Source organism: Plectropomus leopardus, chromosome 2 (assembly GCF_008729295.1).
Source record: "Plectropomus leopardus isolate mb chromosome 2, YSFRI_Pleo_2.0, whole genome shotgun sequence".
Classification (NCBI taxonomy): Eukaryota; Metazoa; Chordata; class Actinopteri; order Perciformes; family Serranidae; genus Plectropomus; species Plectropomus leopardus.
Genome location: NC_056464.1, coordinates 22,895,897 through 22,921,957, shown reverse-complemented (window position 1 = coordinate 22,921,957; position 26,061 = coordinate 22,895,897). Strand labels below are relative to the sequence as shown.

Below are 26,061 nucleotides of genomic sequence, written 5' to 3'. Positions count from 1 at the left end.
TTACGGCCTAAGTATGATTAAAGCATCAGAGGAAGTCAGGTGAGTTAGTGTAAAGAGCCAGAAAGTCCCTGGAGGGAGTAGGTTGGGGGAGGGGGGGTTAAACAAATGTGGGACTTTGACCCAGGAGACCACTGTTTGTGTCCCATATGACACCAAAAGTCATCATTTAGTTATTTAGACACACATATGTACAGCACATCACATTACCTATTTAATGTCATGTTAAAATGTTATGTTATGCCTTAAGTTACATAACAAAGGTACTTTTTTTTTTTAACCCAAACCATTCGAAGCTCAACTACACTGGTTAAAATAAGAAACATTCTAGTGGGTTGTATTACCGTGTACGAACAAAGACCTATATGGTTGTGTGGGCTGGAGTACTTGTTGGTCAAAATACAACACTGTAGCACTGAACGGTTGTATTTACTCTAAGAGACCTTATAACAATAAAAAGACTAAGCCCAGCAGTGTTGAAACCAGTAGTCTGTTGGATAGCTATCATTTCATTTGTTTACTTCTTTGGTCAAAATTAGTATTACCAAAAATAGGAAATTTACATTTTTTTCAGCCTGTAATGAACGTGCCTCCTATTTGGTGCTACCAAGAAAGCATGAATTTTGGGTCTGGCTAATGCTGTTATTATATTTTTTTGGGTGCAATACGTTATGCCAACACTAATATCGTTTCTAATGTCAATTACCAAATAACTTAACCAGCTGACGAGCAATATTAGCTGCTTCTTGTTTCTTAATCTGTGATTTGAGTGCTCCCTACTTTACGTCCTTATTCTGTTACTTACTCCATGTCTTTATTTCTTAACATTGGAGTTAACGCACAGAGTGCTAAAGTTACAGGACTTTCCTTTGCTGTGACTGAAAAGTAATTTGAAAGGAACCTAATGCTAGCGAGATTCTGCTCATTTGTACAGGACAAACACAACACTCATGGGCAAATACACAAAGAATGTATTGCCACCGCTGTTAGCCCCATGAATTGTGCATCACCTATAACCACTTTTTGCCCTGCCTGGATGTGATTTACTAAAGATATTGTTCTAAGGGCATAGTGCAAACACACCTATATAATTTTGTAGCTGACTGAAATTTGCCCTTTTTCAGGTTGAATGCAGTTATCCGCAATGCGTATTGCATAAACATGCAAATAGCACAGGAGTATCGAGACCTGATTTCCTTAGCAGCTCAGTACGGGGTGCATTTCACTGTTTGCTGGTGCTTTGAGAACTACACAGATTGTTTTTGTCTTATTTGTGTAAGTTCAATCCTTTTGTGAAATCACTGGGATGCGCTGGAGCTGCTGATAAATGCTGTTGGAATAACAGCTGCTGTTGGTACTAGCTACAGTAACCTATGTCGGAAACGCCCATTTTTGTTTCTCCACTTTTTTTTTCTTTTGTCGAATGGCAAAATGTGTACAATAGCTGCAGTATCATAAGAGTTTGTATTTCAGGTAGAGTGAGGAGAATTCTAATCATTTTCATAGTCGTTTTCAATTATTCCAGATTTTTTTTAAACAGCAGATCAGTTTGAACAAATCATTATCTAGATTTTGTGTCTCTGAGTGCCTGAAAAGTAGGTATTTGGCTACGACAATAATCACCACAATTTACAATAAATAATGCCAACTTGCACTGCTGAGTTGTCAGAAATTGCTTCCTCTAATAGAAAGAGAAAAATAGGGAGAAAGTATAAATCAAATTTTGACATGTTTTAAATTGTTGCAAACAAAACAGATCTGTTCCAGAAATAATGAGCACTATTTGTACTATATATTATTATAATTTGGAGCCTGAAACACCAAACCGCTCATGATTTTGTGGATGAGCCTTCATATGCTGCAGTCAGTTCATTTGGCAGCAAAGCACAGAGCAGACCTGATTGTTTCTGGCAGCACTCAGATAGATCTCAAATTAACACCTAGTGAAAGCTGATGTTAAAAACCTGTGAACATGCACCAAAAAAAAAAAAAAAAAAAAAAAAAAGGTCGACCAGAATGTCGGTTTAGCTCTCACAGCAGCTCCGGCATCGGCGGCCGGTATATTTGAATATGAACAGCCCCGACTGAAAGGTTACGACCCATAAAGAGGGGGGAACGATTTGAGCGAAGAGTGCAGCGGGTAGAAATGTCAGAGTGAGAATGGCAGGAAATATGTTAGTGACAAGGAAAAAGCTGCCCCTGGTATTCTAGAGCCGATGAGTAAAAATAGGGCATTGGGCAAGAAGGCAGGAAACCAGCAGAGCGAGGCCTCTAGTAGGAATTTCTTCTGGGGAGGAGAGATAAGGGACTTAACTCCCTCCTGTCTGGGCCAGACGACTTTAACATGCGACATGTGATCACTGATCACTTATGTAGAGATGGACAGAGGAAGGGGAGATTGAAGAAATGAATAAATGATTTGAGCGCTGAGTGATGTGTGTGTGTGTGTGTGTATGTGTGCGCGCACTGCTGTGTGCTTTCTGATGATCTGTCACTTATTGAGCATTAACAGGACTTTTTAATTAGGTCAAGACTTGTGATGGAAACCAAAGATCGCACACACACACACACACACACACACACAAGTGGACTCTCTCACGCAAACACACACATATATACACACACACGCACATGTTGAGGTAATGGCTAAGGAGTGGAAAGTACCTTGTGTGAGAGTCTGAGGTTCCTCAGGTTAAAGAGTGGAAGTTAGACAATAAACAGTGGCCTTATCACACTCCGGGCAGAGCTTCCAACCTGATAGCCCAACATATCACTCTGACTATTAGAAACAAATATGACCTCTACAACTTTCCTCTGCCCACTCACTCCCATGAATAAGCAATTTTGATAAAAAAGGACCCTCAGCGGCAACTTTGTCTCGGTTTTAGACGGCTGTGTGCATGAGCCTCAAGCCTCCTTCTCCCGTCATTTTGCCACATCACACTCATCACGCTGCATTATTCAATTTGCCCATAGTTACGTGACCTCACTGAGACAAGATTTATTGGGATTTTTTTCTGCAAATCAAATTTACAATCCTGCTGGAATGTGAGATCGATGCCCCGGAAGAGGAGAGACAACGAGATGATTATCATATCGTTGATTACAGTACTTTGTACGCGAGGTGTCGGTAGTGGAACTGATAGGGCGCTCACTGACACATCCAGTACACAGTTGACAGGCTGACCACTTCTTATAAACTGTGGGTGGTTCAGGAGTTCCTGGTGCTGATCTCACAAAGTTAGAACGTGCTACACATACTTGACTAAAAATAGTGAACAACTTAACATTTACGCTGACAAAAGAGGTCACTGACATTTATCGATTGTTTCTAAGTATTTTATAACTGTTCTGAGAGTAGAAAAAACATGACTTGGCTCCTGATGATCAACTTTTTATAACTTATTTCCTAAAAAGAAGTTGGCCTCATTCACCCACCATTCTTAGGAAGCACAGTTGTTTTTCTTGTGAGGCCATTATGTTTAACAGCTGTTTCATTGGGAACTTTTGTATATCATGTTGTATTTTAATATGTTGTGATTTTGCACAGCAACACCAACTTAGTTCTTTTGATTTTTTTTTTTTTTTAATCTCAATGGGACTAATAAATAAATAAGAAATTCCTTCTTAAAATCAAACAATTCTCACAAGATTCTTTTTTTTTTCTTATTTAGGATTTGTTCTAAGAAAAGAAATCATCAGAAATCAGAAAATAATCTACATACACAAAAGCACTTTCATGCAAAGTTCTATAGAATCAAATTCTATAGCTCTATAGGATTTAACAACAATACATTTTATTAACATCAGGAACCCAAACAGGTCTCTCTTTAATGGAGGTTGAAGAAAGAAAAAAGCAATGAGGATCAAACAACCACGACCAAGGATCCAAAAGAGCCTGAACTGAAAACCGGGGCCTAAATACAAACCACGCTGATGTGGGATGAAGTGAAGGTGCAGGAAAAAAGGGCAGAGAAGCTCAGGTGAGGGAAATGAAGGTAATTAGTTAGAGGAACCTGGACACATTAGTCTGTGACAACTAGTGATTGAAAATACTACAAAATATCAGGGGTTCGAGTGGGTAGGTGGGACAAAAAATGACAAAGCAGCGCTCGGAGTAAGTTATTAGCTTACAGAAACACTGTGTAAAATAGTCCACCTTCCACCTTCTCTTCACCTCTCTCTGTCTCTCTCTTCTAAACCTATGACACTGTTTTATGTCCTGACAGTTGTGCTACATATAATGCATACAATTTGTGATTTGGGGGTCGGGTTGCTGATTAACAAGTAATTTTAGCATACTATGCATCTTTTTGTGCTATTTTATTTCCATTCCTGGCGCTACTAAATATGACAGCTCGTTTGGCATTCACCTTCTGAAGAAATACTCCGGTGCCCCACCATCTTTAGGCTTTTGGTTGGGCGTTCTTGACTTAATTCCATTCTTGACTTAATTCTGTCAAATTATCTTCTTCTTCTTCAGTTTCTGTATGTGCACTTGGCTCTGTTGTCTCATGCCCTTTTATGGGGATTTGCAGGATGTTTACCTATGCTAAAAATGATGAACTGGCGCCTGATTTAGCTTACGAGGACAGTGGTATTCATCATTATAAAGGTTGTCATTAATGTGACAGAGAACCTTTTTTAAGAACAAATTTAAGACAAATCTCAGAAAGATGTTGGTTAATGAAGCCAAATGTTTGCTATCAGTAGGAAAATTTAAAAGGCATATAAAACTTACGAGCGGTTGATTTCAAATGGTAAGTTTTCAACCAACAAGCCACAGTCAAGCTATGAGCTGCTGCCAGCTGTTAACTGAGCTTGACAGACTTTTTTGCATTGATTGCATTCTGAATAGAAGCTACTGTGAAATAAAAGAGTAACCTCTGAACACTGAAAAAAGTCTCATTTATGAACCAGTTGTGCTACTTTTATTGTAATGAATACTCTGCTTTAAAAAAATGTTGAACGACCCTCAAGAGAAGGCAGCTGGAGATTGGAAATAATACAAAAGTGGGAGGGTAAAGATCAGCGTATATTTTAGGATTTGGGGAATACAGGATTTCTGCAGCACTCTGACAGAATAGTATGAAACGTGCTCTTCGATAATTAGAGTTGAAAGACAGAAGTGCTTCCATTGACAAGGGGGAACGGTGTTACATAAGCGTCCTTATGTGTCCTTGTTGTGTCCAGTTGCTGTCATATTGAGGACACAGCCTTCCCTCCAGCTATACTGCTGTATGAGACAATAACCTAAATACCTGTCGGATTTCTCTAATTTCTCTCTCTCTCTTTCTGTGCTTCTTTATGTCTTTCTCTCTTTGTGATCCCGTTTCATCCTCACATTGTCTCTCTGTCTCTCCCCCATGCAGCCCCCGTTACCCACACTCCCTCATGGTCACTCTCTTAAGTGATTGCTACATTTCATCTCATGGTAAATCGGCCGTCAGCCCGGTGAGCTATCATTATGCAAATGATGGGCAATTCAATTTCAGTTGGTCGGAGGGGGAATTTCTAATTAGGGTGAGGCACAGCACTCAAGATGGAGAGAAAGATGTAAAGGCAGAGCGAGAGGAAGGCAGAGGGGTGCTGGAAAAGGATACCAGAGGTAAAGAGAGAGGAAGGCTGGAGAGAAAGAGAAAGCTGGAAGAGAAGTATCCATCCACGAAATCAACACCTGCATCACAATTATACTCTTCAGTTGGCTGTGAGTCTCCTGCTGCCTCCTGCTCTTCTTATTGTGTTCTTTCCTTGCTTATCCAGTTAATTTTAATGTACTTCTGAGCTTTCTTAGAAAACAATCCAGAGAAAAGGTTTCTCATGCACAAGATTTAGGGTGTTTTTCCACTGTGGAAACCTCTGACAAACACAAAAAAACCATGTAATCACAACATTTTTCATGATACTGCAGTGAGCAAAGTTCTCATTTAGTAAAATGACAGTTTCACATGGGGAGAGCATGGTTACTTAGTGTAAACTATAAATATCTATCTTTGACTCATCTGCTATTTGTGTCATTACACTTGTCTCATAACTTGTGGCAAGTTATACATGCAGAGTATGAAGGGGGGGTTTAGTACTTTGAATCTAACGCTGAATCACTTTGCATTGCCTGATAGGAATTTTCCTTTTGGTGGTCAGACCTTTTTTTCCTTTCGGTGCAGTTAGTCAAATTGAATTGAATTAAATTTCTCAAGTATCAAGTACTCAAGGGCTAATCTACATCCATTTTCAAGTCAGGTGTCAGTTGACCAACTGTTAAATAACCAGGAAAAGGGACTCACTGAGATTTAAAATCTATTATTTCAACAGTGCCCTGGCTAAGAGAGGCAGCAGCACAAATAACATGGTTGCACACAGTAAAATTTAACAATCAAACATGACAGTTTAGAAGAACTTATATAAATTGTAAAATATTTTTAAAAAATCTTCAATCATTCAAAACATCTGCAGGCAGATGTGACTTCTTCCAACTCATTTAGAAACACATTAAATGTGTCCAATGAGACAAAGGTTCAGCTAAGTTTGCAGCTGATTCCAAACTCAGAAAGCAGCGCACTTTAATATCCTTTTTTTCAGTTCCATGCAGACTTTAGGAACAGCGAACAAGAATAAATCCAGGGAGCAAAGATAATAACTTCCAATACTTCTTTTTTTTTTTTTTTTTTAGTATGTAGATCCGTAGGTAAGACGGTAGTGGAGAAAGAACAGCCTTATAAGTAAGAATGTGCCAACGGTTAAGTCGAAGCTGACCGTCCAACCCGAGCATACAGAGAGCAATGGTGAGTAAGGGCTTTGAGATTTGTAATAAATCTCAGTGCTCCATTGTAGACAGTATCCAGCATGTGTGGGCATTGTGAAGATGTATGCATGCATTTGTTATTATTAATTAAAGCCTAGATTATTTTCTTAATAAATTGCTTTTGGGCTGCAACTAACTTTTTATTTTCATTGTTGATTAACCTGTCATTTATTTTCTTAGTGAACCGATGTGTTTTTTTTTGGTCTATAAAATGTCAAAGCAAATGGCGAAAAATGTTGATCAGTGGTTCCCAAAGTCCAAGGGGACATCCTAATATTTTGTCCACAATCCTAAGATATTCAGTTTATTGTCAAAGAGGAGTAAAGATAATTAAAATATATACATTTAAAAAGCTGATAATGAGTTTTGACCGTTTTTCTTAAAAAAAAAAAAAAAAAAAAAAAAAACGGCTAAATTGTCAAATAACAATACATTATTGTTATGATCATAATTTCTTCAAGATACAATATTACTGTGATTTTAAACATTGCAATATGCTGAGAATCGCAGTAACATCTATTGTGATTTATTACCCCTTTCAACTGCAAATTATATCCCAAAGGTAAACTTTATCAGCATCTTTTATCATCCATTAAAATACACCATTTTAATGTGGCAAAATGTATCTTCATTTTTTTCTAGAAAGCTACCAGCAGTTTAATTTGTATTTGCAGTACTAATTATTTGTTTAACAAAAAAAGGGAAAGAAGCAGGTAGCAGGTTTGATGCTTTTTTAAACAAAGTGTGGTGCCAGTCATACATCATCATCAGGTCACAATATAATAATATAATAATAAAAATGTTCTGTCAAACCATAGGCTACAAAACAATGAAGCACACAGCAGATAATGACATAAATATCACCAAAAAACAGCACTGCAAAAACAATCGACCACAGCTCAGTTCAGTTCAGCTCAATATGTGTATTCAGCCAGCAAACAAAGCAGTTTTGTGTGCGTGTGTTAGTGAGTGTGTGCGCGTGAACATGTGTCCCACAAGCTCAAAAGTTCAGTCCACTCAATCCGTTTTGGGTTTTCCCGACAAGCCAACACAGATCAATCCCAATCCAGTTTCAATCACCAACAGAGAATCCAACTCCGGGTTTTACTCAAACAACAAATCAGGAAATCAACACACAAAGTAGCGTCAGTAAGCGCAGTTCAATGACAGCGGATCATTCACAACTTTAACAGCAGCTACTCACGGCGCCGCTGACCACTCACCCCGTCACTCGGGACTGCAGAGTCGGTTTTAACTCTTGCAACGCTGTAACTCCTAGGGAAACTCTGACAGGGAAATACACATCCACATACACGGGGCTGATCCGGACACCGGTGGATTTCCTCCCACGAGCGGACCAAAACACCGCGGACTTTCTAACGCGCGTTGATGCTGAATGTAAAACTGGCGTCTTTCCTCCACTGACCAGCAGCAGCAGTGACTAAACACCAAGTTTTCCTGCAGGTTGGTTTCACCTGCACGGTTGTGATTGGTTAATTGATAGATTGTGGGTGTTAACATGAATGAACTCGACAGGTGGGATGTAATTCTCGCCCCAAAAATAAAAGCGACACATGCTGAACTGCTCTTTATCCTTACCCCAGAGCGAAGGTGGTATTCTCATTTCTTGTTACTGACAGTTAAAAAACTAAACTGAATTTGCAGTGATGTTAAACAGAAAAGAACAGCAAATTTGGCTATGAAAGGATGCTAAAAACGTGTACAATTTTCTATACCATATTTGCTTTCAAATGCATCATTACCAGGGGCGTGTCTAGGGAGTGGCCAGGGGGCACCACTGAAATCTGATAGGCCACCTGATTGGCCATCTGCCTAGTCAATTTTCTTTTAATTGTTTGACCAGTAAACTGAGGACACGTTCAATCTTAAAACGTTTTGCACCATTTTGCTATGGTTTCCAGATTGAACAACGTGCTTCCTTAAAAACGGTGTGCATTGGGAATTGATGTATGATTTCTCTCATTTGATGGTGTGTCAAAAACAACGTGTTTATGAATAGATTTTTCAGTAGATCTTTACTCATGCTTTGTTTATTTTCACGCTTGGTTTGGCAATGTAAACATGTTTTTCTTATGCCAAAAAGCCCTTTGAACTGACTTGTATTATATCCTGTGGTATTGAAAGGCAGTGTGTCTGATGAACACAGCAGGGTGTTCAACGCACCACCGGTTCTTTTTAAATAAACGTTTTGCTATGTTTTGTTGGGGCTGAACGCAGCCCAGTAAACTGAATTTTCATTATAGGTGCAATTCAGTCTTGAACCTGAGAGGCAGTAATGTGCCAGAGTTGTGTCTAACCTGACTAATTTTACAAATAAATTGATGCAACTGTTAAAAAGTTTGTTCACACAGACTTATTTATTGTAATTTGGCACTTCGTACTTGCTATTGTACTATTTACTTTTGGGGGAACACTTGCATTAATAAAGTATGGGAGCTTTATTTTGTATTTGTGTGGTGTCACTCTGTTGTGTTGTGAGTGGTAGATCTATTTATCTTTTAAACTAGACTATAAACAGGAAAGTAAGACACTGCAATTGTAGTAACTGGTGTAGGTATGGGTAGAGGAGACGCATGGCTTCATTGGCCTCATTTCTATCAAAAACATGGGAAGGAAATGAGCAACTTAAGAAGAAATGACAAAAAATAGCAAAGATCAAAAAGGTAAAATGTACAAGAAAATGAGTGCATACAAAACAGCAACAAAAACAGAATGCAAAAAAAGAAAAGAAATTGAAATACCTAATTATAATAATATATTTAAATGAAAATTCCCCCCTATCTTTTTTAAAATAATTTTCTAAATCTGCAAATTTCTTGCAATTTGCAGGACACTTCTGGCCAAGTTGCTCATTGCAATTTCCCCCCAGGTTTTCTAAAGAATTCAAACCCATATGCTTGGGGTTCAAAGATTTGAACACTTGAAAGGCGTCAAAGAACAGCACAAGAAAAGTGATGTCAATCCAGGTTTCAAAGGGTTAAACACTTCTTTTTTTTTACGTCTGTGCAGTCCACCTCCGTACAGCACATGTTTAGCGGAATTGAAAAAGAGCCTTAACATGATGAATACAATTAATATATTTACAGTATCTGCAGGTTTCTGTGATACATTTTCACCAATGATTTTTCATGATGCTGTCAAACTAGTCCAGTTCTGTGCAGCACGTTTATTTTTTTGATGGAGCATCTTTTTTTCCCTCCCATCACTGTGATGACGCATTAGGCTTGTCTGTGTCTTTTTTTTTTCTTTCAGCAGCCCAGAAGGGACAACATGTTTCCTGCAGGGAAAAAAAAACCTTGGTCAAACTGTTCCATCTTGATTAAGCGAACGTGCTCAATTTAGCTGCATATGAGGGTTGTTTGCATACTCAGGTTGTTTGTGTCTCTCCGTTTGCGCTTAGTTAACAGTCATTTAAGATTTGATTTATGTGTTGGTTCAGTGTAGTCTCTCGGTATCACATGCTGTCCACTCTGTATTTGTGCGTCCGTGTATGTGTGTGTGCGTGTGTGTGTGTGTGAGTCTGCACACATATCTGTGTGGGCGTTTTGACTGTTTTGCACATCCACACATATTTGAGCATGTGTAGGTGTATGAATGTGCTGGGTATCAACCATACATTCTCACACACACACACACACACACACACACACACACACACACACACACACACAGAGAGAGAGAGAGAGAGAGAGAACAGAGGATTCAGCTGAGATCAGCAGCTCACCCTAGGCTGTCAAATATTCTGTCAGCACAGCCCAAGAATCACAATTGGACTCTTTGGGAGGCATTAATTCAAAGCACCGTAACAATGCTCTCTGAAACCAAATCAACTGCCTGTAGTCAGCATATCAACTCTCAACTAACTCTCTCCCTCTATCTCTATATCTCCATCTCTCTCTCTCTCTTCTCTTGCCTCCTCTACAGCTCTCACTCTCTACTCTGTCTTTACTGCCTTGTCTTCTCGCTCCTCTCTCCCTCTCTCTCTCTTCTTCCAATGTGTGATTGAACTTCTAAACATGTTGCCGAAGCTGACTTACTGTACAGGGTTGCCTAACTCAGACAGTGACTTTCTCTTACATCTCATGAAGGCAACACTTTTATTTCGACTAAACTAAAACTGTATCGTTAATGTCCAAAACTGAATATGTTTTGAACCTTTTGGCACCTTTAATGGCTGCAAAGATCAACTGTATTCATTGCTGATTAAGAAGTCATTGATTTACTTTAAAAATAATTAACAGATCATATTTTAAAATATTATAAAGTACTGAAAAATGCAGATCAGGATGTCATAAGGCCAAGGGTGAATGTCACATTTTAACATGAGATTCTTGGTTTTAAACCAAAAGTTTAAAGTCAAGAAAAGAAATGCAGGGAACAATCACATTTGACGAGCTAGAATTGGAGCTTGTATACTTGATCATTAAAATTGTTGTCCATAAAATTCCTGTTGCTAATCAACTAATCGTTTCAGCTCTGCTTCTTTTCCTGTCTCACTATCAGTGTTTCTGCGTTGCTGAAAATCCTCATAATGCCGCACAGATGGTGTTAAATTTGCTAAGTTCTGTAAAAGGAAACATGAGAACATTTATATCACAGACGCAGAATTTCTCATGAAATCAGATGACAAATGCAAACTGACATTCAGGGAGTCTCTGCTCTCCACAGCAATCCCAATTTGTTAAGGAATTATTCTCCTCAGCTTCTGCTTGTATTAAACTAATCTAGCCTTCGCGTGTACATCTTCTTGGAAAAAAAAAAGAAAAGGAGAAAATCCCCTGTTTTTGTATTAGCTAAATCTTCTCTCAACCATCTGTTTTCGGCCTGTAACACACAAGTTGTGGCCAGAGCAGAGCACAGAGGTGCTGGCTCTGCTTGTCAGTTGTTGGTTTTAAGTTTTATTGTTGTAACGGCATGTTGTTTTGCCTTCAGGAAACAGCATCAAAAGATGAGGGGTTCTAAAAAAAACCCCAGATATATGAAAATGAAAAGTTTCTTTTCTCCCCTCTGTACCAGAGAGAGCAAGGGCACAGACTGCACTTTATTAATGTGCTCCATCTCCCTGCCTTTTGTGTCAAATATAATACAAAGGGCAGAAAGTAACAGAAAATAGAGAATTTCAGTCATTTTTACATGTAATCCTTGGTTAGAGATGTTGTAGAGGTCTACGTGCCATGTTTAAAATTGCTTTTGATGACATTATTCATCAACTGATTGCTTGTCTCTGACATTCATCTTTACTGTAGATGAAGCCTGATTACTTTTCTTTCATTTGAACTAAACTAATTTTGTCTTTAATTTTGCACTTTGAAGAATCCCTACAACAAACTGCACTTGACCATTGACTGGAGCAAAAAATCTTTAATTACATCTATAACTTTTTTATTTCATTTTTCTGTTCGGAGAGTTAAAAAAAAAAAAAAATGCTGCGTTTAATCCACTCAATAATCCACTCAGCCAGAATCTAAAGCTTTGGTGCAATTTTAGATGGTGCTGTTGAATTTCCTATCTACCTGCCTGAAAACATGCAGCCGAGCTCTACATTGTTGTTCCAGTAGATACAGAATCTACTTTCTGTGACAGCGCCTCTGTAGCTGCAGGTACAGACACACAAAGTCAAGATAGAAAGAACAAGAAAGAGTCAGGGGAAGAGGAAGGTGAGCTGCACAGTGTCATAAAAGTTTGAGAAATGAGCACAAAGCCGAAAACCCAAACTGTGTTGCAGATGTGTAACCTCAACTTTCACTGTTAATTGTGTTTCTTAAAAATAGCAAAAACATTTTCAGCTGTTTATCAAATGAAAAGAATCAGCTACAGTCAAGTTTTGACAAACAAGCACCTCTGTTTATGGCTGAGATTAAAGGGATACCTCTCCCGAAAATCAAAAATACATATTTTTCCTGTTCCTTGTGGTGCTGTTTAGCAATCTAGATTGTTTTAGTGTGAGTTGCTGAGTGTTGGAGATATCAACTGTAGAGATGTCTGCCTTTTCTCCAATACAATGGAAATAGATGGCACTTGGCTTGTGGTGCTCAAAGTGACAAAAAAAATATTTCAACCACTCAACAGCAATGTCTCTTTCCAGAAATCATGACCTGGTTACTCGCCGTCTGTAACACCACACAGAAGGAGGCTACTGCTAACTAGTCTAGTACCACTGAAGCCCCTTTCCCACTGAACAAAAACCCACAAAAAACTCACTAACATCTGGCTTTTCGCATTTAATGGGAAAGGTTACGATCTGCATCCACTCCCTGGACAAACGTCTCTGCAGTAGTCACGGATTTTCATCAGCTCCAACTCCGATTGGCAGTGATGGAAATATGACATTTGGGTTGGTGCATTCATTTTTTTGCCCCTTTCTGTGCATGATCTATTGATGGCCAACCACAAAATACTGCCCTTCTCCAGCTAAGCAGTGCTTGAACATTGCCCCAAATTTAATCTGCACAGAATTTAAGGGAGACACTGACGTGGCACACCAGAGCTGTTTAAACAACTCTGATCTACAGGGAAAACAAAAGGCACTATCGCTTCTTCTTTAGAAGGCCTTCATATACACACTAAGTTTGGTGTATAAAGGGTATGAGCTAGCCAATGTTACAGCTATGCTGAGAAGCCACCATTAATGTCAACATCTCAAGCTGCCACAAGCAAGAGTCTCTGGTCCATGTGTAAATGTACAGTTCCTTTTGCATGGTTATACGGTTAATGGGTTAGTTTGGTAGAAAGAAATAGTTCCTACATAAAACTGCTCACATAAGGTCTGTGAATTATCCTGAGTAACTGCGTCATGATTTCTGGAGACATTGCTGTTGAGTTTTTCGTATGTATGATTTTGGCACTTTGAGCACCACAAGCCAAGCGCCATTTAGTTCCATTATATTCAAGAGAAGGCAGACATCTCTACCACCAATATCTCAAACACTCGACAACTCACACCGAAACAATCTAAACGGATAAATAGCACTATATACTATATTTTTGATTTTGGGGTGTACTGTCTCTTTAAGGTAAAGACTTATCACAATATTTATGTTAGAAAAAGGTTTTCCATCATCTACAGTAGGAAACACTGGCAGGAGTTGGGTCAGAAATTACCAGAATCAAAGGACAATGTGACCTCCTTGCTCTCACTTTCCACTGTAGGTTTTCTGAGTTAAACAACACGAGCATGTATTTGCATTTCAACACATCCTGCTCCTCTCTTGAAATGCCAGGAGACTGAGAATAAAGAGAAAAGAAATAAAAGACACAGAGAGATAGATGAATATATTGATAGACAACGAGAGAGAGAGGGAAAGAGAGAAGCTGATGTCAGAGGTTCAGCTGATGTATTGTGCTTATGTGTAAATTGTGATCCATGTTGACTGATGGAGCAACAAAAACCACTGCAGAAATATAAACAGAAGATAAGGCAGCAGGAGGAAGGGCGGAGGCACAGCAAGGGGTGGAGAGAAGTGACGAGCCAAAACAAGAGGACAAGAAAAGAGAGGACACATGATATTAAGTTTTATAACGGTTGTTACATAATCAACTGTTCCCACCTTAAAAGCACAGGCGTAAGCATGTACGTACATACAAGCTCACACGAGTTTACACCAGTAATGGATGGAGAGTCTCTGTAAAAGCTGCGGTCAGCTATAAATAGCCCCGGCTCAAGCGCTGGGGTTGGCTGGATAACCCCGATAGTGTGATCAGTAGTTTGAGTGTCAGTAGTGGCCCGAGGCAAGTAGCCCCTGGGTTCATGTCCTGGTTATGGTCGAGCTGCTTAGGCCTCAGCTGACATCTCTTTCATGCACACAACTCATCTGTCTGTCTCTTACTGCAGGTGTTTGGGGATAAATAATGCAAACCAACAAATACATCCGGATGGGATGTGACATGCCTCCTGATTTATAATCTATGTGAAAATAAACAGAAATACCTAAACAATCACTGTAAACATGTGCATCAATATGTTTTTGCAACTCAGGTCTGTAGCTTCCAGCCTTGAGAAATCAATGCTTTGAATTGATTCACTATATTACACAAGTACTGGCTTAACAGTAGAGTCTAATGCAATTTTCTACATGACCTCTGAGCCATATATTTAAGTTACTTCTCTGTTCATATATCATAGTTTAACTTTGTCCTTCCCATTGAAACAAACAACACACAAAGTGTTTTCAGGGTCTCAAGGCTAGAACTCACAGGGATACTGTGCAAAGTTAAGTTTGTTTCATAAAGTTAAGAAACCTAAAAAGTTAAGTTATTATGACAAAGTTATTTGTCATAATAAAATTATATTACATACTTTTCGTCAGAGCCCTGGACCTATGACTTAAACTGTTGTCTTTAGACTCCACTTGACAGTATCAAAAAAGACACTTAGACTTGAGCCCTTTGACTATGACGATATTTGATAACCTGTGCCAAGCCTAAGATGAAGAAGTATGTGATTTAAAAAAAAAAAGTGCCACAAATCTATTGATTTTCCCTTTATTTCCTGACTCAACTAATATTAATACACACCATTCATTTCCAGCAAGTTGACACTTGAGTCAACAAAAAAAACCCCTGCAAGTTGAAAATTACAGATGGACACGCAACAACTAGCAACAAATTTTTTAAAAGTATACATTATTTTAGTAAATTTAATTTTATTAATACTGTGTGTGCTAAAATGGCATTACATTTGGTAAAGAGCACATAATAGATTGTTTAAGATTAGAAGCTTTAAGTTTAGGACTTGGGACTTGCCTGTCTTGACTTGGGACTTGAATGCAAAGACTTGAAACTTACTTGTGACTTGTGGCAAAACATTAACTTGCTCCCCTCTACTGTACATCCTACAAAACTGAGCTCGATCGTCACATTAAATGGCATGATATTCAGTTAGGGCTTGGCAATATGGAGGAAACAGAGTATTAGAATGTTTTTGACCAAGTACCTCAATGTCGGTATTGCGACAATACTTTAGGGTTGGCTTTTGGTCACAAATTATTTACATAGTGAGATTTTTGATTAAAAAAACTTTAGTAATATGGATATAATGACTAAGTGTGTGAAAGAAAATATTTTAACAGCTAGACAGTCTTGTAAGTTCAGAAAATTGCACAACTTTACTGTAATGCTGCTGTTAAAACCAGGAAAAGATGCTGCTTATATTACGATATTAAAAATCTAACACGATATATAATCTGGTATCACAATATTGTTATGATATCAATACATTTCAAAGCTCTACATTCAGTGCAAAATACATGAAAGAAAATGATTCATCATGATTTGCAAACCAATGTTGCACGCTGCAGTTTTGTCTCAGACTTAAGTCTGTAAAAACCACTGAAAAAGTGATTCATACTCTGCTATTGACTGTTAGACCACCGCAGCTAGAAATCCGACTGAAATTGTGTAATATGTTTATGCAACAGAGCCGACAGGATAATGTATGTTAGCAGTTAAAATGTGAGGAAGTACAGCACCACAGGAAGCAGAATTAAACAATGCATAGGCACTGAAATTGGAATGAGTGCAATGTTTTGTATCATTGATCTTATGTCAGTGTGCATGCATTGTTGAGTGCATACTGTACATACAGTATGGAGTACTGTCTCCATGATGTATAAATACAGTACGTGTGTACATGCATGATTGTGTGAGTGTGTGCATACATTACTGCATGCTATAGATGAGTGATAGGGTTTCCTCATAAGCCGGTCTGGGCCCTGCATTCCTCTCATCGGTGAAGTCTGATGTGTGCAGGCCTTTCAGCTAATCTGGGAAGAATGTCGGCTGCAGACACACATGTGTTCCATTAAGTCCAGATCTGCGTAAATAATATAACATGCAACAGCTAACGTTACAGGTAACTATACCCCCACAGCTGTGCCTTTGGATTTGCAGTGCCCCACCACCCCCACCTATAAAAAGGCAATGCTGATATCTAATGAGGAGGCGTACCATGGCATCTACTGTGCTTCAGGCAGGGATAAAAATGATGCTGAATATTTATTAGATAGGGGTGTAAAAAAATATTGATAGACTTAATTATCATGACATTATGTCTTGTGATACTGTATCAATTCTCAGAAACGCTGTATTCAGTTATAATGAACAGTTTACATGCAAACTCCCTGACTGCTTGATAGCACTGTTGTTATCCATCTTCAGACATTTGACTCTTCCACTCCAATGCAACTTATCACTACTGTTACAGAGACTGTGATAAATACAAATGTAGATACCACTGTTCTGATTGCAATAAGAGGTGAACTTTTTTTACTCAGATTTTATGTACATTCTGGTGTTCTTCATACAATGACAGTTTTCATGAAATTAGATTAAAAAACATTGCAATATATCCCCTTGCTAACAGTATCACAGTATATTGCATCGTAGCCCCTGTGTCGTGATATGTGTCCTATTGCCAGATTCCTGCCGAAACACAGAGCCTGACAGATTTAACTGGATATTGAGAATAATAAAAATCTGATACCAATACATCAGCCACAACCCAACTGTGAGAAAGATGTTTGTATTGTACGTTTTTACAAACTATGTGTGAATATGAATATGTCACATTTTATAACAGATACTTTACGTTCTTCTGCAGGGTTGTAGTAAAAGTGTGGTTATTTTAGGCACGAAAGTTACTTGGTTATTGTTAGGAAATTATCATGTTTTGGCTTATAACAGTGGCTCAGACACCACTGGGAAACACTGCAATACGATGGTAAAAAAAAAACAACAACACAGGTTTGGTGCCACAGTTATGAGTTGAAAAGCGAAAACTGGTCGCCAAAAAACAACCGGTGTTTTTTGTTTTGAACAGTCGTCTGCAGCTTTGCAGGCCTCCTGCCTAGATGAAATACAATTACAATTACATCATTTTAGAAGCTTTGAGATGTTATGTATAAAACATGCAAATGCCATGTATTCATGGTGTGTAGAAGTGTATAAAGCTAAAATTTTCCTCTGGTGACTGGGCTTCCGGACGATTTTTTTTTTTTTTTTTGCTTCTCCTTGAAATATTCTGTCTTTACACACAAAAAAATGGACATAAGAATGTTTCTCTGATAAGAAATTTTACAGTCAAAACCAAATCTTTACTGTTTTATCAGAGAGGATATGTAACATTTTTAATACATGGTTCAATATGTACAAAATGCTGCTATCTAAACAAAAATGTGAGAGATACAACAACATGTGAATATAAATGTTTACATCAATATGTTCATCATGGCCAATAATCAGTATCAGTTGGCCTTGATTATATAATGTGGTGGTAGATGTTAGTAGATGTTGACTTGTTAGGAAAACCACACTTAAGCTTATTGTAGCAAATAAGATGATTTGTCAAACACAATTTGAAACTATCACTTGCATCAGTATAATCAGCATCATGTAAATCTGTACATGAGCATAAAAGTCTGTCACACGGCAGCAGTCTAGCGAGAGGGCACATCACAGCCCCCCTTCCTCGCTCCCCTCTATTGTTAATGGTTCTACATCCAGACGACCGTCATTGGCTCTCTGTGTTTACTGTCTGCCTGCTCAGCTTGTACTGATTGGCTCTGCTCTGCCAAGTGACAGGACAATGTTTGCTTTTGCTGTCTGCCTGGGGAAGTCCCTCTTGTCCCCAGCCAGGTCCGGCTACAGTAACTGATACAAAGTTCAGAGGATGCCAGCCTCTTCCTGGTGCGGTGCAGCATCTTTCTGTGGCTGTACACCCAAGTTAGAAACTAAGTGAGTTACAGCGTTGTTTATTTATGAATTTATTTATTTTACCTTTACTTTTCTGAGGGAGGATTTCAGTAGCGTGAGCAAACAAGTGAACTCTGCCTTCTGCTCTATTTTGGTCAGAACTAGAGTGTGGGTGTGCAGGATTTAAAAGAAAAAGAATAAGTGGTTAGACTCAACATGGTGTCGAACAGAGACGATAAACTCCTGGCAGCATCTGGTTTTGGTAGAAATATCACAGAAACCCAAAGCCAGCCAGAAATCTAAAGAGAGGTGAGAAGGGTGAGAGCATCTGAAGTGAGGACTTGAAAACAAAAGAAAGGTGTCAGAGAACAAGTGTAGAGAACAATGCTTCTTGCACTTGCAAACTGTTGTGAGCCAGCAAGGAAATGTGAGGAGTTTGGCTGTTGCTGTTCTGGGTGCCAGCACTCCTAATGAGTCTGTCAGGGCCAGTTAGCGCAGCCAGGCCTGCTTGTGTCCCCTCCAGGCCGCAGACAGCTGTTATTAGCCCCGTAATGGCATGCCACAGGGCCAGATTAGCCTGGCACACTGGAGAAATATCAAACATTCACTTACTGTGGCTCCTTCGCAGGCTAAAGCAGCTATTCTGCGAGGCATTCATTTAGCAGCGATGCTGGCAAGCTACCTAACAAGCCACAAAAGAAAAAGTCTCCACTGAAGGAAGCAGTTAGTGTACAGTAGCTCCTCTGGAAGGCAGAAAGAAAAACGAATGTCTGACTGGAGGATGTGAAAAACACAACATGCCAGGCCATGCTGCGGATTATGACCTGGAGTGGCACTGCTACTAATATAAATGCCAAATAAATACTTATATTGCAATAAAGAAGCCAATGTAAAAAAAATGGTCTTGGTCACATGGTCACTCTTACAATTAAAGGTGCTAACTACAACCACATAGGGTTCTTTGGCTTTCTCCAATTGGAAAACTCTTTATGGTTCCTGGTAGAACCCTTTATGAAAGTTCTACCTGGAACTCTTTCATACTCCTTTACCAACAGCTCAGCTTTTTGTCATTGAACCAGCTCTGTTCAGAATTCATGCCTGCATTTCATATTCTGAAACAGAATAGGAGATATTTAATTGATCTCTGGGATGAAACTGTGAAATTGTGATTTTCACAAGTTTTGATCAGAACCATTGTAAGTAAGTAGGGAAAAGTTTATTTATATAGCACCTTCCAAAACCTAGGTCACACAGTGCTGTACAAAAAGAAAGAGGTGTGATCGAGGATGTTTAATCAATGGAAGGTGTTGCACAGTGCAAAATGGAAATAAACAGTTTTAGCAATATTACGGTTTAAAAAAGCATGGGCCAACTATTAATGAGACCACTGAACACTTGTTTTCCCTGACAATTTCTCATGGACTTCTCCAGTGTTGCTTCTCCATCATCTCTTTCCAACCTGTAGAATATGAATTGCCTACTGATGTTGTCACTGTTTGCTGAGAAACAGCTTTTAGGGGTCTGAACCTATTTATTTTTGGTCAAAATGATTTGAACAGCTCAACAGTAGGTGCGGGAATAGGGTATCAGAGGGTTTTTACATAGAATCCAAAATAAAGGGTTAAAGAGCCATCTATGAAAAGTTCCACCCTCTGTGGTTCTATAAAGAACCCTTCTATGGCATAATATTTACACTTAAAGCCTTCTCTTGGCAGTCCTATCCTGAATCTGATCATCTTCCATGTTAAGAAGAACCCACCGAGGAGGTTCTACTCAGAACTTCTTTTTATTCTAAGGGTTTCATCTAAAGCCTCGTAAAGTAACTGACTACATTACCCATAAATCTAAATCCCATTAATCATGGTTTTAGTGTAACAGTTTAGGCCAGGGCCAAAAGAGCCACGTCCATGAGGCCCCTTAAGGGCCGGGGCTGTTTTGGTCATAACATCACTACGACTACAGCTATAGTACTATAGAAGTTCAATGGTACAGGAGGGTGGTGACAAAAATTGGGTTCTAAAAATTAGAAGCAAGTACAAAATGTCAAGTACCAGGTAACCATTAAAAAAATGGCACTGAATGGCATAAAGTGATGGGAAAGATATCAACTATAGCACACCAGTAAAATTCATTTATTAAGGGGATTCAGATACATTGATATTTTAAAATTTGTAACATGGGAACCATTTTAGTATTTCTTCCAAAATATGTTTCTTGCATAAAAATGGTTCTGAATAGAACGCCCCTTTCAAAAAGGGTTCTTCAGAAGCAAAAGGTTCTGGTGTGAACCTTAAAACTTAAGGAATAACCCTTTTGAAATTATTATTTCTAAAAGTGTATAGGAAAAACTGTATATTTACCTTTGAAAACACATGGTGCAAATCCCTAAGGGGGGTTGTTGTTTTGTGTGTTTTATGTTGTTTGTGTGGACGGTGTGCAGCATGGAGGAAAGTTGTAAATGAGAGTTCTCTTTAATAACGCTGTGTCATCATTATGCGAACCATATCGACGAGATGGCCACTGCTGTCTACTCATCTGTTTTCACCTTTCATAATGAGCACAGGAAATCAAAACCTTACACAGCAAGTACTCTCACTCTGCCTCAGGGGATAGCCTGCCACTGTACACTGTCTGTGATAGGCCATTAGATCAGCATACTGTTACGCTGTTCTGCATAGAACCAGCTTATAGGGCATAAATCATGCTCTTTGAGCTTGTGATTTCTCAAATATGTTTCATGCACAGTATGTTACATAAGCTTATGCATGCACTGGGTTTCACTGCGCGGTAATAACTATGTATTTAGGCACATAAACGCAATCTGCAAAGGTGTGTTTATGGTGATTCCGCTATAAAAGCTGAGGCCTGCTATGCTCCTGTGGATGCGTGTTTGCCCGTACCATGTGACTGACCAGAGGTGAAGGGCAGGGTCAGTTTTGGTTAGTTCAGGGATGTTTTCTCACTCAATTGTTAAATATAGTCAAATACTGCACGACATCTCACTGCACGGCAATCTAAAGCCCTGCCCTTGGATGTGTTTGTGTACCTTATTACACGTGTCTGGGTGTTTTGGTGTGTGATTTTTGTTTTTTGTGTATGGATGAAGTGACAGAATGAATGCTAAAAAAGAGGAAGGGGAGACAGTAAAGCAAGTAAAAAATTAAGTACGACAGAGAGATAATGTGATATTTGTTCTAGATTGCTGCACTGTTTTTTCTCCCTCAGTAATCTACATCACATCCTCATTAGCAGACTTTATGTATCAAAGCAAAGCCATTAAGCACTATACATAGCAGGCAGTAGCCATAGTCATTATGTATAAAGTCATGTTTTATCATCTTATTTATGAGAGTTTCCACATCATTTGTTGCAGCTTTTATTTTAAAGGCTCAAACACACAAAACTGACATCAAAGAACTAATGGCAACAAAGGCCCACTGTTGCCTCGCCTTACGTCGCCTGTGTCTCAACCAAAAAGTTGCAGTCAAACACAACACAAATGACAGCTAACGACTAAATAGCATGAACATTCTGCACTTTTGTGAAAAGAATAACTCTCCATTCCAGCAGGTGGCGGCAGTCTGTATTCGTCATTCATAAAGCAAAAGTGGAAGAATTAAAGACCAATTATTATAAAACAATTATAGACCATTTCTGCTAAAGAGCTCAGTGGCTAAAAAGATTATCTTACTTAATAATACAAGCTTATTTTGATCTCACACCCTTTTGACTTTAGTCATTTGTTGGCTTTCACCCTCTGTTTCTGTTCTCGTGCACTGAGCTGAACTGCCAATCAGAGTGATTATACGCACATTCCTCAGGCTGAATCGGCTACAAGAAAAAAGCAGACATGCATCAACTAGTGCCAAAAACTAGAGTGACGGGGCGCCCACTAGCTTACCTGGTAGAGCTGACCCTTTCACCCTGAAGCTGTCCTATATAATAAAGGCATAAATGCCAAAAAGATAAAAACTAGTGAGACAGATGCTCAACAATGGCATGACATTGACTAACAGTGTCTAGGTGTGTCAGGGCCCTGACAGCCGGAGTCAGTGTACAGAAGCTAAAATAGACTCTCCAGCAGCAGAGAGAAAAAGATGTAGCTTGTTTTATCAATTAACACCCACGCAGCACAATAGGTGATCACTGTCAGATGACAGAAACGACATGCAAACTGTTGGCCAGATGTTTCCACAGAGAGATGTTAATTCAAGGTTCACAGAATATCACAGCAGTGCAGTGAGACGTGTATAGCTGAGTGATGAAAGAGACGAAGACAAGGAGTGAGATAGAGAAAGTGAGATTTGAACTGAATCCCGGGATGTAACCCCCACTGAGGCTGTGGGCCATGGTGTGAACCACACTGAGCTGCACTGTCTCTCCCTGGCAGGGACCACTTGTTGCGAATCATTAGCTTCCCAACTACTGAGAGCTTTGCCACCACTCCCTCAGGTTGTGTTGTACAGCTGAAACCCACATGGGCAATTACAGGGAGGAGCTGGCCCACCACACTCTAATTATCAGCTGTGTAACGTATAGAAAGATGGAGTTGGTGGAGTAGTACAGTGGAGCAGAGCGCAGGAACCCTGGCTACCAAACACAACAGCTTAGTTCCATTAGTGCCGCTACTGAGCCAACCTTATCCAGTTATTATGTGTGGTACATCACCATGAGGTGATGTGATTTAACATGGCAGCCAATGTGCAGGCTCTCCGACTTGGCGGAAATTTATGAAACCAGCACGTGTAAACAAAATGCTAACCATGAAATGTATGATCTCTGCTCTTTGGATGAGAAAATAAAACTTCAATTTTAAACTGAATTAGTTAAATCCAAATTTTGATTTTTTATAGTGATTTTATGTTTGTGTATGTGTTTGATGTGTTTAATTTATGCTTTATGCTGAATTCTCTGTAAAAAGAAGAAAATATGCTTAAAATCTCTCTCTCTCCTCCTCCTCCAGGGCAGATACGCTGCTGCAGATCGAGGTGTGAGGCTCTACAGTTCCCTGCCCATGCGCCCAAACCCTGACGGCAAGAGACTGCCCTCTACTGGGGTAAGACTCCTCTCTCGTAGCCCTCTCTCCCCCCTCACCCGTGCTCCCTCACCCCTTCATCTCGTTCATACCTACGTGTACAAACATGTCACATTTAACGCTTATGGATACAGTGGGAGACCTTCCCTCGTCTGCACACCCAGACTGTCCAAACACAGGAGAGGAGTGACAGTTTAGAAGCAGTGCAGAGTTTGGCTTTGATAAAGCCAATAGATGGCATTAGAAGGCAAAGTCAAAAGTTTCACACAACTACAAATGAGACTAATGTACCTTTTAACAGAGACAGTGCTGTAGACGGTGGTGGTCGTTAAATACACTGCGACATGTCAATGGAGAATTCCTCTCACTCTATTGCAGATTTCTTCCATTACACTATTTTTTCAATGTCTTTGTCATGTCCTGCGGCTGTGTCTTGTCTGAACTACATTTCCATTCCATTGCATCTGTATCCGTAAGCTTTCAGAAAACGTATCCAACGTAAATAAGCCTAAAGCCGCGTTTCTGTGATGGACTTCTGGCCTTCGCGGTACTCCCATCTGTTGTCTAATTCCTGAAATTTCTCCCAGATGTATTGTCAAGTACTGACTTTTGTCACAGATAGATTTAAGGTGAATCGATATGTGGTACTAACAATGTAATTTGGAGGGTACCTTTAAAAGTATAGCTCTTGGTACACAACCCTACTGCTCACCCCATGGGCTCTTCCCACGCTCACCCTGATCAACCTGCTCAGTCCCCCATCCTCAGACCATCTTTGGCCACTGCAAGGCTCCAAATAAAGCGCTCATCTGACTTGGTGGTTTGTGTTGTATCTGCTTGGTAGCAGAAGCATTTCGTTTCAGCTGATAGGCCAACCAGCCACCTCCTACTGTGTATGTGTTCATACAGAACGAAGTCATGCAGCAGCTCTCTTCAATCAACACTCTACTTTGGACCTGTTTCAGGTGGAAATTAAAGGAAGGGCAAATGTTGATTGAGGACAGAAATTAAAATATTTAACTTATTTTCCTTTTATTTCTAATTCTTTTGTTGTAAAGCACTTGTATCCGGGCATCAAAGTCTTATTTCTTAACTATTTTATTATATAATTGTTCGCGAGGACGCTTGGGGAAAAAAGGAAAAAGTTTATTGAAGTTTAGTGATGCAGCACTTGCAGTACTTTGACTTTGACAAAGTACTGCAAGTGGAACAGTAAGTCTGCTTTGTTGGTGACACCTTTCTTTCATTTTTTCTTAATAAAAAAAAAGAAGAAGAAATCTTTTAGTATTGTGAAAATCATAATTAGAATCTAGCTTGCCTTGCTTTTATGCATTTATGCATTTATGTAACAAAAGAGAGAAAATGAAAGAACAATAGAGCGAAAAGAGAGAATTTAATTTCATATGTCTCCTCTTTTTCATGTTTCACTCCATGCAAGTGCTTTTTGAATTATCTCTTCGCTGCTCCGGGGCTCAATGAGAGGAAGAGTGGGTGAGTGAGGGGGGAGAGAGGGAGAGGGGGGCGGGGGGAGTCAGACAAAGTGAGAGCTGTGTAATATTGTTGGTGCGCACCTTTTTTTTTAATTACAACAGAGATTGTATTGATGTCTCAGGCCACATGTCCTCAATCATTTATCAAGGGGGGGGAGTGCTAACAAAGCATTTCTAAGAAACCCATCCTCTCCTCAGGCCTGGAATCATACGTTATCTAAAGTGAATATTGTTAATGCTGCTCTGTGGAGAGACCCACTTACAAATCATGGGAATGAGTTCCTTGTCAGTACATGCATGAGGTAGTAAAGATATATATACGCTCTCATCTGATCCTCTTGAGCAAATAAAACTCTTCATCTGGGTCTCTGTGCAGAAATTGTTTTTGAAATGACGAGTTAAAAATGATGGATAAACATTAATGTAAGGGGAGGAAGATTTCTAAAAGGGAGAGATTTAAAGATTACATTTCTCACGCAGATTAGAATTGATCAAAAACAATACAAAAGGAGACAACATGAGCTATTTTTTCCCCTCACTCTTTGGTTTTCTGTCATTTCCTTTTGTCTGTTATTACCTGGGTGCAGCGTCTGTACAGTAGCAGACTGTAGCTACAGGCTGCGTGGAGAGAAGGAGAATATAAACCACTTAACATGCAGGAGGAAACCAGACGTTTTTCCATTGCACTTATCAGGTGCTGTGGTGAGAGCAAGTGTCAAGGTGCAGAAGGTCCCTGCAACCCCCCTCATTCTCACCCCCCACCCCCCACCCCCCCAGCTCCTCTCACCCATCCTCTCTTTCCTCCCCTCTTCCTTCCCCTGCACACCCCTTTTATTTTCCCCGATCTCTATCTCTGTCTTCCCCCCTTCCCCATCACCACTCACCACCCTCGGTTCAGTTAAAAGTGGGCTTGGCACTTCCGCAGCAACCCCCCCACCCCCCCACCCCCACCACCACCTCTTTTCTCTCTGTCAAACTAACCTCCAACTCCTGCTCTTCACCTCTATGTTTCCTGTCAAGGTGCACGC

The 26,061-nt window shown here is 39.5% G+C and overlaps 2 protein-coding genes across 5 annotated transcripts in view; one reads left to right on the top strand and one right to left on the bottom strand.

The window, feature by feature from the left end:
• The window catches only part of st7l (suppression of tumorigenicity 7 like), a 93,082-nt gene extending 84,761 nt beyond the window's left edge, over positions 1 to 8,321 (bottom strand). Inside the window, exon 1 of the mRNA XM_042505479.1 lies at positions 8,023 to 8,321. The gene's annotated coding sequence lies outside the window, so the exon portion shown is untranslated. The remainder of the gene's footprint in view (positions 1 to 8,022) is intronic.
• Positions 1 to 26,061, top strand: part of tox2 (TOX high mobility group box family member 2) — a 143,852-nt gene that overhangs the window by 41,420 nt on the left and 76,371 nt on the right. For all 4 annotated transcript variants that reach the window (XM_042505458.1, XM_042505442.1, XM_042505450.1 and 1 more), the window contains exon 2: positions 23,472 to 23,564. In XM_042505458.1, the coding sequence (XP_042361392.1) occupies positions 23,523 to 23,564 (42 nt within the window). In that variant the 5' untranslated portion in view covers positions 23,472 to 23,522. The remainder of the gene's footprint in view (positions 1 to 23,471; positions 23,565 to 26,061) is intronic.